The sequence below is a fragment of the Anomalospiza imberbis genome, chromosome Z (genome assembly GCF_031753505.1).
Source record: "Anomalospiza imberbis isolate Cuckoo-Finch-1a 21T00152 chromosome Z, ASM3175350v1, whole genome shotgun sequence".
In the NCBI taxonomy this organism is placed as follows: domain Eukaryota; kingdom Metazoa; phylum Chordata; class Aves; order Passeriformes; family Viduidae; genus Anomalospiza; species Anomalospiza imberbis.
The window spans coordinates 69,190,795-69,211,033 of NC_089721.1; the positions used below are offsets into that span (position 1 = coordinate 69,190,795).

Consider the following 20,239-nt stretch of genomic DNA (forward strand, 5'->3'; position numbering starts at 1 on the left):
CCAAACCAAAAAAAAAAAAAACCAAGAGCTGTAACTATGTACTTTTTTAATATTGTATTCAAGCATTTTGTTACAGACTTGAATATTAATTTTGTTATAAATACTATTCTTCTATGAAGAATATAGCAAATACCTTTTTTCTAGCTCTCCTAATGCAAATGACTCAGCTGTGTATTTAATTATTACTAGGCTTCCTGTTAGTAGTTGTGATTTCCAAGATGCATTTGAAAACAGACTGATTTGCTGGCCTAGCTTGGCAAAATACCACAGCAGCATGGTTTCAGAAGGATATTACAAGAATGTGTGGGTCTGGTATGAAGAAACAGTAAGAGCAAGCTGTGATTATTTCCCCTAGTGGTATAAAATCTTCCTTTTTTCCATGGGTTACTCCTTTTTAAAACCATGTATATTGATATTGGCTCCCGTTTGTCACCATTACATTAATTGCATTCTAGGTACATTAGAAATTTATGTGTAGCTGTTCCATTGCCTTGACTCCCATTTGTAAGCCTAGTAAAACAGTAGTCAAATGATTCGTAGTAATGGGAGAGCTAAAAAAAGGGGAAAAAAAAGTTATATTCTTCGTGGAAAATCCCAGCTTGTCAGTGGGAATTACTAGGTTATTACAGGCTTTTTTAGTCTGCTTTATTCCCTCCAATCAAGCTGAGGAGCCTATAAATAGTTTTCAGGTACACTCTTGAATCAGGTGTTTCCTAGCTGAAGATTGTTTTCTGGTATCACCTGAAAACTGCTATAAATTCATGGTCCATAGTGATTTGGCTCATTTTGGCCAGTATATTTTCCTTTTGTGTATCCTTTAGCCCATAAAACGATGAACATCTAATCGTGTCAAGCCTCAGTATTACCAATGGCTCCTTTCTGTCCATTACAATTTCTCAGGAGGAGGAGAGATTCCTTGGGACACCTTCTAATAAACTGGCTGTGGTGTTCAATGAAAAGTTAAAATTAACTAGGAAATGTAATTAACTGTTCTGGAAAGTGTTATTTTTCTTGAGGAATCATGAAGTTGACAGGTTGGCTGAGCCCTAAATGTTTATTTTGTATCTGGAACTCCAGCATCTCTTTAATTATTTGCATTGTGAACTTGTAATCTCTTTTTGCAGAGGAAAGTGCAGACTAGTTCCCAGTTTTACTGTACCTTCTTCTGCCTGTTCTGTTGCTTGGGCTTTGGGACAAAGATACTCAGAAGTGATGTGGTTCTTGGTCAGCAGTGTTTGAATCTGCTTCACACATTATTTGCAGATGTTACTGTTATGCAAATACTGTGTGTAACCTTTTCTCTTTCCATTTTACTGCAATGGACACCTGACTAGGAGTTCATGGGGACAAATTGCTACAAACTCAGTTTTGCAGCCAGTTTTAGTCTGGTGCTGTGGTGCACAGACCCAGGACAGACTGGCACCTCCTCGTCACCACTCATCCACTTGTCTTGATCTTGGGTGTTCAGCTGCAGTTCCTCTTCAAATTTCCCTTTGTGGAAAGAAAGGGGATGCTTACAACCAGTTAATGTGTTGTAAGAACCATGAGTATTTTCCAGCCCTCTACAGGAACATTTAAATTATGAAGTTTTTTTTTTTTTTTTTTTTTTTTGGTTTGGTTTGGGTTTCTTTTTATTTTCCCCTTTTTAGCAAGGTGTGTAGTGTAACCTGCAGGGTGATTTTCATATGCACCAATGTAAAAATGTAATTTTTCTTTTAACAGTTAGTTAGAGGACAGCTTGGGAGTGTTTCATACTGTGACTTGTGACTCGCAAGTTCTGGTGTAACTGATGTCCCAGGTGAACCTTACCATGTGACTTTTTACCCTTAAAAGGATGGTTTTGTTATATAATAGTTTGCACAGATGTCAAATTTTTGCTGCTAACATCTAGTCCAATTGTTTTTAGTAAATGGGGATATGAAGAATTGCCTTAAGCACTTTAGATGTTTTTTTTTAGACTGTTTTTTCTGAACTAGTGTTTCTCTAGCACCCATCATCATAGGAAGATGAACAACACCACACTGCTCCCAGTGATGTTTTTTCTTGCACTTGGTGTACAGTTTGTGTCTGTAGCTGGACTGGGATTGGAGAGGGGTGGCTCTTTGGCAGTGGATCAGATTTTCTGAAGGTCTGCAGTTCAGTCCACCAGGCTTATTTACTCTGGAGCCAATACTGCGTGGTTGCAAAGCAGTTTTCTGCTCTATGACCAAAAGGAGATGCTTAAGTTTTACTTTCGTTTTTTTTTTTTTTTTTTCTTTCTTTTAAAGTACTGATTGCCAGTATTCTGAAGTTATTTTAACTCCGAAAGCCTGACTTTTGAGGAACTGAAGGTTTTCCTTGAGGTATTGATACATCAGATGAGCATAGCTGCCATTGTCCTGTGGAAAACTAAGAACTGTGTTAACTGCAGCTAGGGATGTCAGTGTCAGACAGGATAATTAAAAAAAAAAAAAAAAAAAAAAAAAAAAAAAGAATAAAAACCACAAAACACACCTACACCAAAAAAAGCAACAAACCATCCCGGGGATATAAATGCTTCTGCAACTACCAAACAGGCAGAGCAGAGGTGGCAAGTTCATTTCTTAGAAATGCAGGAAAAGCAGAGTCTAGTGTACAAATCCCGTTTCCTCACTCCTCGCACGTTTCATACGGAGACCGGTGGAGCCACCTGGGAGTGTGTTGGGCTTGTCCGTGATTTTATTTTGAGGCGTGCGGGGTGTTGGATGGACGCTGACCGTGACTTGTGTGGATGTCGTGCTCCTGCGTCGCTATTTTTGGGTGTCCTGTGGCAGGGCCAGCCTGGCCGTGGGTTTCCGTCGGAGCAGTTCCCGGTGATCCCGAACATCCCTGGACCGCACCGCGGGGTCCCTGCCCGGCGCCCCCCGCCATGGAGGGGAGTGGGGAAGGGGGGGTGCCGTCCCCGTGTGACGCGATGTTTTGTACTAATACAGAAATCTGCAACCCTGTGTGTCTCTCGCTGTGTCGTTTTACCGCCGCCCCGTTTTGGGGGGTTTGGGGGGTTCGTGGTGGGTGAGAGACCCCCGTGAGGGAGGGTTTGCGACAGCGGGGGGGGGGGGGGGGGTGTGTTTTACGACGGCGGGCGGCGCTTTGCGGCCGCGCTTTCCGGCCTGAAGCCGCATCGCGGTGAGGGCGGCCGGGCAGCGGCTCCCGGAGCGCCCCGGGGCTGATGCAGAAAATCAACAGGAACGTGGTCCTGGCGCTCCTGTCGCTGACCAGCCTGGTTTTCCTGCTCTTCCAGCTGTGCTATTACAAGTTCTACCTGTCGCAGAAGGTGAGAGAGGAAGCGCGCTGCCCGGCGCCTGCCCGCGTTTCCCGGCGGAGCGCTGTGTGGGCGTCAATCCCGCCCCGGGATTCCTTGGAGCGGCTCCGAGTGCCGCGGGGCGGGCGGGGAGCCCAGGCCGGTGTCCGGTGGCTGGGGTACAGTCGGGTTTGAGTTCCCAGCCTGGTATCCAAGTCACTGTGTCAGCCAGGGCCATCCGATTTCTCCCGGAGGGAATGATGCCCCCGCCAGCACCCAGCTGCTACGGCTTTTAACCCTCAGCTCTCGTTGTTCGGTGACTTCTGTTGCCACCGGAGCCGCACCGAGCTCTGTCTGAGGGCTCTGCTGAAGGGAGGCAGCATCTGCTGGCTGCTGGTTTTCCAACACTGCTATGGCGGAGAGAAATCCCAACTTTTTCTGCGGTCGTCTTAAGGGTTTTGTGACTCAATGCTCCTAAAGTGCTGGATGTCACAGTTTAAATCCTGCTTTTGTACCTGGAATGCTGTTTGTGCCGCTTTTTATACCTGACCTGGAACGTCCAGGCCAGAATGATATTCTGCAACAGCTAAAGAAGTTAATGTTACTGTAAATTAAATCCTGTGGTGGTTCTTAGTTTACAGTTGCAACTCTGATACAACAAAGGAAGTCCCTTTATTTTTATGGAAGATCCGTGCAGATTTCAAGGTGCCTTGAGTTGTTTTTTGGCTTTTCTTTCCTTATTAAGTGCAGGCAGCGTCAGTGACAGCTGGTGCTGCAACCTTCAACTTTCTCACCGATTCTGATTTTTAAACAACAACTGAGAATTCCTTGTGCTTTTGAAAAGCCAAAAGCTGAGCCACGAGCTGCCTTGACCCTCTCACGTGGAAATGCTGTCCTTAAAATTGAATTGTGTAGGATTACACCTGGAAAGACTGAGGCACAGTCCCGCTGTTCCTGCCCTTGTGGTATTTGCCTGACAGGGTTTGTCATCCTCCTATTTTACGTTTGCTGGCACATTGGCTTGGAAACCCGAGGCCTCACCACTCAATGCTTATATGTTTGGAGGTCCCTGAGGCTTGGGTTGTCCTTCTAAATATATTTAAGCCACAGCAGTTGTTTATGATTTCACATTCAGCATTGTAGCTGCGTGACCAGAGGCATAACCCCAGCCATAACCATAAAGTACATAAATGCCCCTGAATGTAATGTTAAGAAAACAAGGATTCAACTGAAACTTTGGGATTTTTCCTCTTATTTCTCCCTTCCCTTCTTTTTGTTTTGTTTTGTTTTGGTTTTTTTAATAGAATGGAGCAGCTTTTTCCAAAGTCAGAGGAAGCCAGTCAGGCCAAGGCAGCACTAGATGGGTATGTACAGTGTCACTGGTTCATACAGCTCTTCCACAAATCTCAGAACTCACTTGGAACTTCAAATTCAGGGTCCAGCTCTCCTCACTCTTCACTGGGCGCTTTCTGCTTTGAAGGATGAAGAGATTCACTTTGTAACTTTGTTCAGTAAAGAGAGTATCAAAACATCAGTGTAAAGTAAAATGAGAAAGAGCTTCACAGCCTTTGCCAATGCAGTGATCGGATGCGTTGTTAATGTTTCAGGAAGAAACACTTGTTCTTTCTGAGACAGAAATATTGATCCAGGGTTTTATGTCCTTTCAGGCTGGGTGTTGAACAGATTGGCTGGTCTGCCATGCAGCTTCTGAGAAGGTGCTGGGTCACACAGTCCTCCTTTGCCCACTCCAGCTGTTTAACCTGCTGGTCACTGTTCTGTTACCTGTTTGTGCTGGGTTGTAAAGCTCAGGAAAATGTCACATTTCAGCATTCATCAGCTGCTGCATTCCAGCCCTCATGACCAGTGCTGGGAGTGCTGTTAGGTGCTTGAAATGGGATATTTGTTGTGTCTTGCTTCAGGCTTGCAAGCTTGAATGCAACCAAAAAACACCCACCCTGGGGAGCCAGAAGGTCCCCTATCATATTTGTAGTTAGGATTTGTTTGGAAACAGTTTTACAGAAGACTTTTTGTTAACTGATCTCCCAGTGGAAAAAACAGCACAGATGGTTAAGGAGAAGGATGTGCTGGGAGCTGGCTGCCTTTCGGTTTGGATGCAACATGATAATGTTGCTAATTAGCAGAATGGCCATTTAAAGGCCTGGTTTCTGCTGAGCAAGAGGGAAGGTGCTCTGGCTAGGAGCTGTCCCTGGAAAAAATCCAGACCAACTGTTCTGTGGACTGCTTGCTTGTGCCAGGCATGCCTTGCTGTTCTTGGAGGTGACACCCCTTGGAGGTGCCTACCAGGTGTGAGGTGTCACTGTCACAGATTTTTTCCTGTTCATCATTCTGGTGTGCCAGTTTTAGTCACAGAAGTAATAGGAGCACATCACTCACGTTTCAGCTCTCTGTAGCTGAAATCACTATGAGAGTGGCCTTGCTTCTTCCTGTAGCACACAGGTAATGCTGCTACCGAAACTCTGTTGTTGACCCACATCCTGACCTTGTGTTTTCACATCTCTCTGAAGTCAGAGCTTTAAAATCATTAAATGAAAATGTTACAGTTGAATACATTTAAGTGGTAGGGTGACTGTGGCTGCTGTAAGTGGTTTCTGTGTGCCATGGACATTTAAATGTGCTTGATTAATGCTCTCCACTGAATCAAGTTAATAACCCCTTGCATTAGGCACAGAACATTCTTGCTGCAGCTTTTTTACTCCTTATGCTATGTTGAGTGCCCTCGGTAGACCAGAATTCAAATTGTTTGTGGAAGTGAAGTGTACACTCAGAGGATGTATTGGGAGATAAGATTTCCTTCTTTCAGTGGACTGGGGTTTCTTTCTGTCAAAGAATTTTAATGCAAAGATGGTCTTTCTGTCCTCTGCCAAACAGCACGTGGTTAGGAAGTTCCTAGGATTAATATCCAGTCACAATATTCCAGTGTATTTGATTGATCCTTTGATTCTGGGACTGGTTGATAAAGACATTGAGCAGATCAGAAGCTCTCCGGATGGCCCCAGCCCAGAATGCAAATACTTCTGTGCTCCAAGAGACTTCACTACCTTTGCACTACTAGACAAAACATGGAAACATGATGTAAGTGCATCTTTTCTGTTTACATTTCTGTATTTTAATGCATTCAGCTGCTCTTTGATGTTGTCACTTAATGCTTTCATGTTTGTATCTGAATTCATGTGGTGCTAATATTGTAGGCAGAGGAAGCTTTGTTTGAAAGTCGAAGTTGCCCGTTTACTAGCCTGGATACATTAGGAGTAATTTATAGCTGAAGCTTTTTAGAAGCTGTCTGCAGTATTAGAAAAAACCACTGGTAGTCAGAAAGGAAAGAAAGGTCAGTTAGAAAGGAAGGAGGAGAACCTTAAGCCTGTAATGTAGGTGTATCTTTTATAAATCTGGAGTTTGAGGACTCATACAGAAGGAAATGCAGTTATTGGTGTGACAAGTCTCGAAATATTATCATAGTCTGCTGGTTTACACTTCTTTTAGCACATCCTTGTAATTAATACCATTCCACCTAATGAGTTGGAGATATTTAATGGTATCTCTGCTTCTCTGTGATGTTAGGACATTTTTTAATGGATGTGTTAAAAATAGAGGTGTAGCATGTGAGGAAGGGCAAATTTAAATCCAATATTATTTCATCAATTAAGTGTAATCAGGAAATATTTATTAGATTAATTCCTACAGACTTAAGATACCAGTGACAAACAGCTTTTTTCTTCTTCTTTTTCTTTTTAAGATTTTCTTTCTTTTTGTTTTATTAGAAAGAGCAGGGAACTGAAATGATCAATGACTATTTCACTGAAGAACTTGAGTGAAGCAGGGTGTGACTCTGGGCCTGATCAGGCAGCTGTTTAACCCATAGGTGTGAAGGAATTCAAGAAACCAAGAGTAAAGTTGTATGGGAGCGCATTGAGATAAATCCATTTTCCCATTGCTTTGTGTCTCAGTGATAATTTCTGTATCATTCAGAGGAGAAGCTGATAAGCTCATGCAAAACATTTCAAGGGGGGAAATTGAAGCATCTTCAGATGCTGATTGGTTTTTTTTCTTCAAATCAATCAGAATTTAATTCCCTTTCTTTGTAGAACTATGAAAGCCTGAGAGGAGTGCTCAGTGTTTGGTTTGCCCCACAAAAGAAGGTTTTGGACTAATCATTTTTGTGTTAGTGACATTGTTATTCAAGGACTTAAGAACACCAGATTTGGCAGATGAACAGATTTAGAGAATAGTTTGAGAGTGCAGGGTAGGGTGCTATGGCAAGGATCAAACCTAATCCAAGCATGGTTTGCAACATTTATTTGTTGTTTTATTTTGTAGTTTGAAAATTTAAGACAAGAAAAGAAGGTGGTTGGAAGCCTGCTGGTGTTCAGGCTCTTAGAGATTTTTGACTCATTTGTGGTTAAGCCTGATTAAAAAATGAAAATGAGGAATGGTGTGAGTTAATAATAAGCATTTAGCTTTCAATTTTGTTTTTCTAATCTTTAACCTGCTCTGTCTCCTGTCTTCCTCATTTTCAGGTGGGCCTTTTTAGAACTGCTGAGAAGATGGGGTTCCAGTGGCTAAAGATTATAAACAAGGACCCCCGCTTGGATGGGATGGATGACTTGTCTGGGATGGAAATTCCCTTGCACTACATATTCAAGCTGGCATCCCATGCCATTCACCTGGTGGTCTTCTATGAGAGGAGTGGCAATTTCCTCTGGCATGGCCCCCTGAGACTCAAGCAACACATGGACAGAAAGTTTGTCCCTTTCCGGAAACTCCACTTTGGTCGCTATCCTGGGGCATATGAAAAGTGAGTTCACAACAAGGGGAGGAGAAAGCCATCATGGCACTCCCAAAATTGCTTCCTCTGTGTGTAAAACTACTCTCTTTCCTGTAGTCAGGTCCTAAAATTCAGCTCAGGTATGAGTCAGACCCCAAAGTGCAGGCTTTGAGAACATTGTTTCTGAGAAAATGAGAAAAATATCGAGACATTTCACACATCAAAATAAATCTCTTTAACTTTTTCCATTAATTTGATCCTGTTCTTTCATCCTTTTAAAACATGGAATCTGTATGAGTTATGTGCCTAAATGTTGGAAGTAAACTGTGTAAGCTATTAAATAATCCCACTTCAATCATTATGAAGGCTGAATAGTTTTTAATTTTTAGAAGCAAGTAGCCTCAAAGTACAGAGTAAAATTTGATTCTGAAGTGCATCCTGTACTTAGACAACCAAATAGCCTGAATTTTAAGATGCAATGAACAAATTCAAGTCATGAGTCAGTAAAGGAATCAGTGATCTGACAAACCAGCCTGGAGTTTGGAGGTGTAGGAATTCTTTCTAAACAAAGTTTTGAAACGTATGACGAATTTGGTGAAGCTCTTGTTGCTTTTTTTCATTTATAATTGTTTTTTTGGCTGTATTTGGACAGAGGGATCACTGCCAGTAGTGTGCATTAAGATTATAACCTGAGTTATATATATGTAAGTGCCATGTGGTTTGTAATGGAATTAAATTGGGTAATACATTATCTTTCTTTCCATGCAGGCCAGAACTTCTTCTTGTTTCCATTGATGACTTAAAAGTTCAAATTCCAAAAAATCCGTCCAGTTTTCTAGAGGAGATGTCCCACTCTAGATTTCTTGAATGTAGGTACAGAGAAGCTCAGGCTTTCTTTCAGGTTAGTGGTAACTGCGTGGCATCTCTGAGATGAAATGTATGTTTTCACTGGTTGACCCAAACCTAAGAACAGTTTACTGGGGTTTTTTTAACCTAAATGGGACTGTTCACATGCACAAATCTAAATAGACCCATTGATTCTCATTCCACAGGTCTTACTAAGTGGTAATGAAATCAAAACTTTACCTGAAGATCATGGCCTTTTTTGTTTTTTTACTTGCAAACACATTTTTTTTCCAAGAGGGAACCAACATATCCATAGTTCTTACACACCCTTACTGATAAATGGTTCTTATGTAAATAAAACTAACTTGTTTTATTAGATAAACAAATAAAACTTGTGTATCTTCATGGCTGAAAACTTTCCTTATGGAAATCCTCACACTTCTGAGAAGTGTTTAATTTTACATTTTTTGAACCATGTCCTGCAGTTCAAGGTTCCTCATTTGGCTTATCTGAAATGGTCACATTTCGAAGTGACTGATTTAATTGCTTTTCTGACTGTGTAAGCTAACGTTTTCACCATTATTCAGAGCATTATTTTTAGAATTTTGCTGCTTGATTTAGCAGATAAAAATGTCTTCACTGCAGTGTGGGGGGCATTCTGTCCTAACTTGGAAAGGACATGAGTTTTAAAGTGATCAAGGGTTCACAGTTAAGACTACAGAGTCAGTCAGGCCACTGAATCTGAGCCATCTCTGAGTTCATGGAAGGGGAAAAAAGGGCAGTGGAGGCTCCAATCTTCAGTCATTCAGGTGTTGGGAAAGGGAGAACCACTCCTGTTCACTCTAGTGGGCTGTAGATCCTTATTTGGGTAGTAGGAATGTCACAAGGGCATCTACGTGTTGTCCCTTCACATATGGAAGACAGAAAAATATAATCCACTTCAGCCTCCAGGCAGAAATAACCACAGGCAGAGAAAATGTGCCCCTACACGTTTATTGAACTTTGCTGGAGCTTTAACACTGAGACAAGCAGCTGACACCTGTTTTGAAAAGTTCATTTTGGCTGCTTGTGGCCCAAGAGCTCTTAAAGAAATCCATCACAAAGCCGAGCGTTCCTTTGTTTGAATTGGTAATGTTTGCCCAGCCTCTCGAGTTGATTTTGGCTGTGCATGGACAGCAGACCTTGCCACAGTTCTGTCTGGAAGATTTTTGTGTTCACACTGTTTCTTCTTGGCAATTCTCCTTAAAACTCAACACCCAATTTTGACACTTGGTGGCGCCAAATAAATTAATTGTAGAGTTCTGGATGTTGGAAAAGCCTTGATGTGCTGGCAGGGACTGATTCTGTCCCCGTGTTCTCCTTGGACTCCAGGATCTGACTTCAGCATGTGCAAAACAAGGGCTCACCCGTGTTGCTGCCAAGTGCTGAGAATCAGTGTCTAATACATATTTTCTTATTCTAGTCTACTGTGAATTTTCATTCTGATGGTTAGGAAAAAAAAAAAAAGGAAGGTTGATGATTCAGAGTTTTAATTTCCACTTGTCATTCTAGTGCATGTTCTGAAAATGGACTGTGTATGTAAAAACAGATGTTAGCCCAGGTATTAGTTAAGTAATTTTTTTAAGGTCATTTTCCCCTAGGACACTGAAAAAAATGAAGGGACAAGTTTGCTCTCTGACTGTAACTTGCTTACTCTTGCCTTCCAGCTGTATCCTGATGATGCCTCTGTTGACGCAGTGGAATTCAGGAAAAAGGCAAAATCCTTGCTTCATCTGGCTGCCCTGACACTGAATAACTTGGGAGTGAAGTTCTGGCTGAGCAGTGGAACGTGTCTTGGTAAAAATTTGTGTTGTGTTGCATTTTTAAACTCACCTGAAACTTTAAACACTTCATCCTCCATTGCTTGTGATGTCAGCAGGGGCCAAAAGTAGTCAGTTGGAAGGTTATAACTGTATTGCAATAGGCCTTTTTGCTCCTGAAAAAAAATGCTTTTTCTTTAGAAACCTGAGCTGCTGAGATGCTGGGCAAATTTCCAGTGAAGCATTTAGTGTTGTTAGGAATTACCTGTGTTGTATTCATCCCTGCTAGGAGAAAATCAACAGTTCCCTAATTTGTGTGACTTGGAATTCACTGAAGTGCCAGTTGGAAAATACAGTGATGAGCACGTTGTTCTGCTGTCCAAGTACACTCTAACCCTGTTTTCTTCCCATGCAATTAGATGCTTGTCACTGACTTCTAAAATAAAGTTTACATTAATTTATTTTCTTTCAAAACAAACTTTTAATAAAATTACAATCCTTTAAATTAGGTAATGCAAGTTTCCAGTTCTGCTGAAGGTATAAGTGTGTTATCACTGGTGAGGATTCTTTTGTTACTGAAACACTTAGTGAAGGCTCATGTGTTCACATTTGCCTTGTATTTATTTAATCCTAGGGAATATAATTTTCTGAGTGAATAGTTACTAAAAGATGTCTTAATGAAACAGACAAAAGGATGTCCTACTTTGTGTCTTTCTGCTTTGCAGTGGTGATTGAAAGATGATTAACATCTGGGATGCAGTATAAAACAATAGTTGCAAATCAGAAGCACAGCTGTGGCCCTGTAGCTGTTAACTGCTGATTAGATTTGGTCCCACATAAAGGATTTTAATATTTAAATATATAAATGCATTTAAATTTGGACACTAAAGACACATTATCTTAATTTTCTCTTGCATTCTTGGCTTTCTGAAGGGAGAGAGATGACTCTAAGTGCAGTAATACTTGTTTCCTTTGATGTGATTCATCCCATACTAAAAAAAGGCAGAAGTCTTGTTTATGGCCTCAAAAGTCAAAGACTTTTGCCTGGTGATCTTAGGACAGTTCATTTATGTGTTGCTTTATTTCTGTTGAATTCATGTTCCTGAATTTAACTAGTTTGGGATTTTTCTGCTTTTTTTTTTCCTCAGGCTGGTATAGGCAGTGCAATGTCATTCCTCACAGCAAAGACGTGGATTTGGGAATCTTTATAAGGGACTACAGAGCAGATATCATTCCAGCCTTTCAGAAAGCAGGGTTGCCACTGAAGCACAAATTTGGCAAGGTACATGGAAAATGAACATTTTACTTCATGTATGTATTTCTGTAGATTTGTAACTTTGACTTCAGTTGCAGAAGTGTTTAATAAAATTCAAAAGTAATGCAGAGTTACTGTGTTTTCTTCAGTTAGAAGTCACCCTGTGTATGTGATGAAAATCAATTTGTTTTCTGCTGACATAAGTTGCTTTGTATTTTTATGTGTATTTTTTTTTGTATTTTATGTGTATACACAAGTGTGCATTTTTGTCTTTCAGGTGGAAGACAGCTTGGAACTCTCTTTTCAGGGAGAAGATGATGTGAAACTTGACATTTTTTTCTTCTATGAAGAGGATGACCACATATGGAATGGAGGAACTCAGGCCAAATCGGGCAAGAAATTTAAGTAAGAACTGGATTTGTACCACTAGTAGGAAAGAAATGGAACAAGCTAGAGTTTACTGATGGCATTTTGTGTGCTGTTGCCTGGCAAAGCCTGTGCTCTTTGTGGAAATATGGATGTCAGAGGGGAATCAGTGGACATTCTGCACTCTGAGACCAGTGAAGCAGAGAGAGAAGAGTCCTGTGCCTTGCTATAGAGTAAATGTCAGATCTCTTGTGATATCAAAAGCAGGGCTGGCTTGTCGTATATCAAGCAGATCTTATCTGACTGTGACAGGCCCCCAGTTACATAAACACCCAAGATGAGAAAAAGTCTCTGAAACAGTGTTTATTGCACAGTCTAATTTTGTGGTAGAACATTAATCCTTAGGCATCTGTATTGATGAGGAAGTATTATGGCAAAAAGCCTCAACTCTCCTTTCACAGAAAGGCCCACAATTTGGGATTTTGAGGTAGCAATACTGAGTTGTGACAGCAACACAGACAATTCCTGCAGGCCTTACCATTCATGTTCTGAAAATAGAATTTTGGATAGGATCCTATGTTTCTTGTTTCACAACTTTCAGTATTAAATCAGCAATGATTTAATTATTTAATTTAATGATTTGATGATTTAATCCCAATCAATTTAGCAAACTGAATATAGGTTTTGATAATTAGATTTATTTCTTTCAATCACACACCTTCACTCAGAAGGAGATAGCTGCAGACTAGTTGAAAACCTTGTAGGCTTCTATAGGATTTCATTATCTTTTATATTTTACCTGAAATATATTTGTTTGTATTTAGCTAATGGAAATTTAGTGAGCACTGTCATCCAGTTGGAGATAATGTCCAAATCCTTGTCTTAGTTATCTTTGTCCTGAAGTGATAAAGAAAGACTGGGAAAGATATTTTGATAACCAGCTTCAAAAGGCACATTTAGAAGCAGACAAAAGAAAGACCTCTAGGAGTATCCCCACAGAAAATGTGTGTATAGCAAAGTGGGTTTTTTTTAGAATACATCAGCAGTTCCAGTTTTCATGTGTGGCGCATTCTGAAAAGCAAGCTGACCAATAAATTCCTTTCCTCCTCTTTGTGCTCTTGTTGCATCTAAATTGCAGTGGCTGTTTCCATGCCAATGGAGTTGACACTGCTCCTTCAAAACTCCATCAAACCTTGGATACTCGAGAGATGTTTTTCCCCCGTTTTTTTGATAATGACTGGTCCAAGACATGAGAATAGGGGATCAATGTGGCCCTGTGCTGCACTCCAGCTTTTTTATCCTTGGATATTAGAGCTCCTTTGGAACTCCATCTTCCACAAAACTCTTTCCTTTTCTTGTAGCCTCGTAGTTATTTTTGGTGGTAGCTTATTTAAAGTTCCAAATGCAGCTTTCTAGTTCAGTAATAACTTTGCTTAGGCATAGCATCACAAGGAAGCCAAGCCTCTAACTCTGAGCTGGTGTTTCTTAATTTAATACACACAGAAAAGGACCAGGAAAACTGCTTGTTTACCACCATAAAGGCCTTGAGCCATGTCAGAACTCTAGCTGTTTAGAATTCTTAGCCAAGTAATTCCAGACGTGTGTTATTCCAAATACATCCTCAAAAATAGAAAAGAGACCCAGCTTTTGTTACTGTGAGACGTGACAGCACTTGGCATGCTTAATCTGACTGTGTGCAACACCAGAATGACCCTCAATTCTGCTTAATCTCCAGCCGTGCCAGAATTTTGGAGGAAGACAAAAGTGAGAAGGTCAGTCAGAAGAGAAGTGATTGCTTGCTCATGCTGAATCCTAAATCCACTCTAACAATTTTAAAGGAATTATAGTGTCAGAAGAGTTGTTGATTGCTACTGGGTCATCACAGAGAAGGGTAAAAGTTCTTTTCTAAGATTAAAACTGAAAGGTAGAAGGTGTTTTCTTCAGAAAGCTAAATATTTGCACAGACATACTTTCTATACATATAAATTAGAGGGTGGAGAACTAGAACATTTCTCATTTAGTCCCTAAAATATTTCTCATAGTCATTTTTAGACTCTGTTTCCTTGGAGAGCTGATTTCTAACCCTCACAGCCTGGCTGTGTGGTTTGCTTTTCCACGTGCACAAACACTTCCTCAGCATTCCAGACACAAGCATGTGCATCCTCCTGATACTGTCTTGGAGTTGCAGCAATTGAGGCTTCTTCTTTGTTTGCAAATTTAATACTGGACACTTGCAATCTCCAGCAGAGAATGAGTATCTACAAAAACACAGTCTGGGAATCAAATCGCCACTCTTTGCTTTAATCATTAAAGTGAGCTAATTCTGTAGGTTTTTAACAAAGAGGACTTTGTATAAGAGTTTGGTTTAATCAGCAGTCTCTCGACATATATCCAGAAAATGCTTGATCACTTTGTTCTTTCCCTCCACTTAAGGCATGAAGCACAATTGTTTTATTTACTCATATTGTTTGCTGAGAGCTCAGAAATGAAATTAACTTCATGCTTGCAAGAAGATGGAGGGGGCAGTTCTAGTTCATCATACAAATGTACAAATCATTTTTAAAAGGACGAAGTGCTTATGGCTTCATTTTAACTTGTGAAAAGGAATTTTATGATCTCTTTTTTAGTTTTTTTTCGTGTGGAAGTCTTCAGAACTTCAGAAGTGGGAGTGATCCTCTGCAGGAATAGCGGGTAGACTTTGGTATTGTTTAACACCTCGATATCATTCTGGTCAAGCTGTGAAATTTGCCTGTGAACTGCCACTGCTGTAAGCATGTACCACCCTCACCTTTCTAAAAGGGGGGTGACTGTGAAATCCCATTTGTAACAGGCAAAGCAGAGGCAGGGACTAACCTATAGGTGGCAGAATGATGTGAGTACAAGCAACAAAAGAATTAGGAATTCTCCTTCCTAAGCACATGAAGAAAATGTTCACTAGTTACTGTTGATAACCCCCTTGTCTAGTGTGGAGAGAAAAACCAGTATAAATGTAACATGACCACTGGCTGCAATTGCTTGCTTTCTCCTTGAACTTACTAAGAGGTGCATTCTAGCCTTTTGCCAGTGACCATACCCTTTTGTTCTGGCACAGGTATCTCTTTCCCAAGTTTACTCTGTGCTGGACTGAATTTGTGGAACTCAAGGTCCACGTGCCCTGTGAAACCCTGCAGTATGTGGAGGCCAACTACGGCCCGGAGTGGAAGGTGCCTGTGAAGACATGGGACTGGAAGAGTTCACCTTTCAATGTGCAGGACAACGGAGTCTGGCCTATTGATGAGTGGGACAATGTCATCCAACTCTACTGACCCCTGTCTGCTGACAGAGACTGTCCCCAGAACTGTCAGTTTGTGATTTCCCAGTGCCCAAAGGCATTGACATCTGTTTCCTTTGTAAAGCCCCACGTGTTCCCTAAGGAGACATTTACCTCCCTTTGCTTAACAGGTATTTTCTTCACCTTCATCGTGCTTTTTCCACATGATTAAAGGAGAAGATGAAAGCAACTGGAGGGAAGGGAAGCTGAAAAAAAAGCTGCACAAAGGGAGTAGAGAGGACTGTGGTGGATTTATGGGCAGTTGACTATTTAAATGTAAACAGTGGCTAGGTGGCTTCAACATTCCTGGGATCATCAAGACCTTCAGACTGTTCAATTCTCAAGCTTGAGAGAAGGTTAGGATGGGAAAATCTCAGAGAAGCTCCTCTTTTTTCAAAGGAGATCTTGTGACTCTTTCACTTCAAAACACCAGAGTTATGAGTACCTCAAATGTGCTTGATTTGAGACTGGTACATCCCTACCATGAGCAAAGGGTTGCTCTTGGGAATGTTTCTATGGCACAGAACCTGTGTGACCACCAGCTTTACATGTAGGAGGTATCTGGTAATGGTGTAACCGTAAGTGAATGGAAGGAGAAACTACTGACATTGAACATTTTTCAATTTGTCCTTTTCCTCTTCAAGAATGTGAAGGTGCATGCTGCTGGGATGGCTTCCCCATGAAAAGAAATAAAATTTTGTTTTTAATGTCCCGGTGCTTGTGTTCTCCATGTAAAATGTTTTACTGGTTTTTAGCAAATTACAGCTATTCCTGCTTTCCTGCAAGTAGATAGAAATGGGGGTTATTCATAGTTTTCTGTTTCACAGAACAGAGGCTTCTCTTTAAGGGAAAGGAGAAATGTGTACAAATACCAACTGTTCCATCAAATTTGCAGCAGCAATCCTGCCAGTCCTCTCAGTTTCAGTTTCTCCTGCCACTGAAACACTGGAGTAAATTGTTCAGCTTCTGGCAACAACTTGTCAGGCTGGCTCTTCAATTGGATGGTAACTTTGCTCTGCCTGGTTAAGAAGAGAGATTTAAAATCCTGCTAACACCATTCACTTGCTAAAGTAACCATGACATCATAGGGGATAATTTCTCAGGTATAATTTTTTTGTACCTTTTCCTTAAAATGGAAAAAAAAAGGTGAATGTCCTTGTGGTTTCCATGTGGTTTCCATGTTCATAACTCTGTTGTCCTGAACTTCTTGGTGTAATAACATGCAGTAAGCCTGTGAGTTTCTCAGATGTGATAAATGTTTAAGAGTGAAAGAAAAGCTGCTCTCAGAAAATTATAATCTGTCAAATTTTTGACTTTGTAGATGAAAAGACTAATGAAACAAATACATGTCCCTGAAAGGGAGGATGTCTTGAACAGTTGATGATACCTGTAAGGTATTCTTCAGGTTAAAGTGTTTTCTCTTAAGAAGATAAAAGTGTATATTTAACACTGATTAAAAGGAGAGTCTAATTTGCAGCTTGAGATGCTGTTTCTTCCTTTGTTTTGTCATCTTGGGCAGCATTTAACACACTTCATTGCAATTACCATGACATAATGCATAGAGGAAAGTCCTGAAATGTTTCTTACACTGCTTATTGACTGCCTGTCTTTGAGCATTTATTTTTTAATAAAAATACTTGGATACAATAAAGATGCTCTGAATAAAGCAGAAGCCCACAATTAGGAGAAAGGATCCTTCAGCTGCACAGAGAGATTGCACATTGCACATCTCCTGTCACACTCTGTGCAGTGCTCTGGCCACAGATTTCCTGCTTGGATGCAGATTAGATGCCCAGGAGTGGTGTGAACATCATGGAACTGCTGCTCTTCCAAGGCACATCATGAGGCTGAAGCCTTGGCATTCCCACAGAAACAGCCAGATTGAGGTGTGCTTCCTCTTGGGTTCTCCTGAATTGCCTCATCTGAAATGGATTCTTAATTCTGTGTTACCTTCTTAACTTACTAACTGCCTTCATTTTGGAAGTGCTCTGGAGAGGAGGGTAATTCCTAAATTCTCCTAATGGTCTTAAGCAATCACATGTGAAGTCCCTTGGCTTTCCTGTAGCAAACAAGATTTTTCACATTATGTATGTGCAGCTGTTTAAGACGGAAAAGTGATCAAAGCTCCAGAATAATGGCAAGGAAAGATTGAATAGCATTGACTGAAGAGAAGGGACCATAAAAGGCCATGTTCAAAAGCCATAAAAGATGGTTACAAGAAAAGGAAGGGAAATGTGTGCTCCTTTCCATGGGTGGTAGGAAATAGAAGTAAATGGGAGGAATGCAAATTGATCCACCTGCATAGAAGCTGGAGTATTTAACATGTGGAAAAACCTGTGACTTTCGGGGTCTCTGAGAACACATCAGGCAAACGCCAGCCAAAGCTGACCTGTCTGTAGTTAAGAACTGACTGTACTTAATCCTATCTTCCCACTGGAGGGAGTTCCTATTTTCCAAGATTCTGTAGTATTCCACAACTTCCTGCTTTTAGAAGGTGGAAATTGGAATCGCTGTTTGTATATGAGCTTAAGAAAGGATCTATTTCTGGAATCAGGCACTGGAGCTCATGTTATGAGTGATGCTGTTATGGGAAATGAGAGAAAACTGCAGCATCTTGAACACTTGAAAAAAATGTGATTGTTTGCAACAAAAGGGTAAATGCAGTTCTTCCAAAAAGGGTATGTCTGATCCAAACGGGCTGCAGAACAATCATGGGATGGACAGTGCTTGGCTGCACAGGGTAGGGAGGCTTTTAGGGAGATGCTGACACTTTTCACCTGTCCAGGAGCAATATTCTGACAGAAGGGCCCATGTCTGTTCTACCACACTGCTCTTTTAATCTCAGACACAGAAGATGGGCAAAACTGTGCTGATGCAGGCAGGAGAAGATCCTGGGAGTATGGCTGTCTTTCTCTGTTGTCCAGATGAAAAAGTAGTAGCTGATCTTGTTATGCCCTTGCTGTTGAAGCAGAGACTGGGAGATGGTGTTAAACAACTTGCATCCTTTGCTGCTTTACAATTCTCTAGAAATCTCAAGTCTGTCAGCTCCAGAGAAAACCAGTCTCTGCTTGGCACTGCCCACTGTGATTGTGTTGAATGAGATGTGTAACAACACAGACACCTTCAAGGTGACTGCCTGTCACACTGCTGTGGCTCCCAGGGATGGTGGTTCTGTCCTTCATTACTCCCCAGCAGAATTCTCTGAGCTCACACAGCAGTTCAGGAAGCTCAGGGGCAGCTGCCTCACTGCTCAGGCTTGTCTCCTTCCTCTCCATGTGTTTCTATTGTACTCTGAACTGCAGAACAGAACAAGGGAACCTGAGAAATTATGTGGAAGGACATCAAAGTGTGCCTGGTATTTGTGTTCACTGATCTACATCAGCTGTTTTGGTAAAATGGCACCAGCAGAGGGTTTACACCAGCTGATAATCTTTGCTTAATAGCATTGTGTTTCCTCAGCTCAGCCATTTCTGTTCCTTCCACTTCAAACCCAGGATAAGCCAAGTGGCTCTCTTTTAACATAAAGCAAATCATTACAGCACCTTTCACGCATCCACTTCCTGCCAGAAAAGTCAAAACTCTTGAGTAAAGCAGCTTCCACAAGGACCTACTGTTGAACTGTGTGGCCTCTCTCCTTGAGCTGACACTGGCCCTTCTTTATCACTGCCATTGTCCAGAGCAGTGTCTCAGGAGCCAGTTGGGGCAGCAGGAGCATTTTCTGTTGAAAAATCTGTGTGTTTGCTCTTTGGACTCCTGTAATCATCTCACATTGTCAGCATTCAGGCTTGGTTGCCTCTTGGTAACAACCTTTCTCAGCTGCACTGGAAGAGGGATTTCTGGAAAGGGGGAGAAGATTAAATAGGGAACAGCCAGTAAAGACAGAAGCCAGGCCAGGCTGTTGGGTTTTGGGGTTTTTTTTTTTGTTTGTTTGTTTGTTTTGGTTTGGTTTTTTTTGTTGTTTAATTAATTATTTTATTTTAGGAAGCCAAGATACATTTGTGTTATGTGGAAAGGGGTCCCTCCATGACTGACCAGACATCTGGTGTCATTCTATGGGAAAAATTTTCTTTATTGTCATGATTTCAGCTGGGACAGAGTTAATGCTCTCAGTTGCTGGTGTGTTGCTGTGATTTTGGATTCAGTATGAGAATAAATGTTGATAACACACCTGTGTTTTAGCTGTTGCTATGTAATTTATACCCTAAATCAAGGATGTTTCTGTTTCTCATCCTGTACCAGTGGGCAGGTGAGCTGAACAAACGAAGGGTTTCAGAGAATATCATGCTCTAGGTATAAACTGGGGGGCAGTTGGCTGGGAGGGCTGATCACTGCTGGGGGGTGGGATGGGTATCAATTTATGGGCGGTGAGCAAACTGTGCTGTCCACCACTTACTTTTGGTGTTTGCTCTCTCTCATTATTGTTTTTACTATTGTTGTTGTTATTGTTGTTATCAGCATTGTTAGTATTTTACTTTGTTTTCCATTACTGAACTGTTCTTATCTCAATCCATGAGTTTTACAGGCTTTTTTTCCCCCTGATTCTCCTCCCCATCCCTCTGTGGGGGTGAGAGGCCAGCAGATTTTACCCCTGTACCCCCCCAGTTAAGCAATGCGGTGGGTT

At 41.3% G+C, this 20,239-nt stretch overlaps 1 protein-coding gene across 1 annotated transcript; it reads left to right on the plus strand.

The window, feature by feature from the left end:
* Positions 1-3,098: 3,098 nt before the first annotated feature.
* Positions 3,099-17,100, plus strand: FKTN (fukutin). Its single transcript, XM_068177153.1, has 9 exons — positions 3,099-3,292; positions 4,564-4,623; positions 6,149-6,352; positions 7,795-8,072; positions 8,811-8,943; positions 10,595-10,724; positions 11,836-11,969; positions 12,220-12,347; positions 15,400-17,100. The coding sequence occupies exons 1-9, from the start codon at positions 3,188-3,190 to the stop codon at positions 15,611-15,613; spliced, it is 1,386 nt and encodes a 461-aa protein (XP_068033254.1). The 5' UTR covers positions 3,099-3,187; the 3' UTR covers positions 15,614-17,100.
* Positions 17,101-20,239: the final 3,139 nt, after the last annotated feature.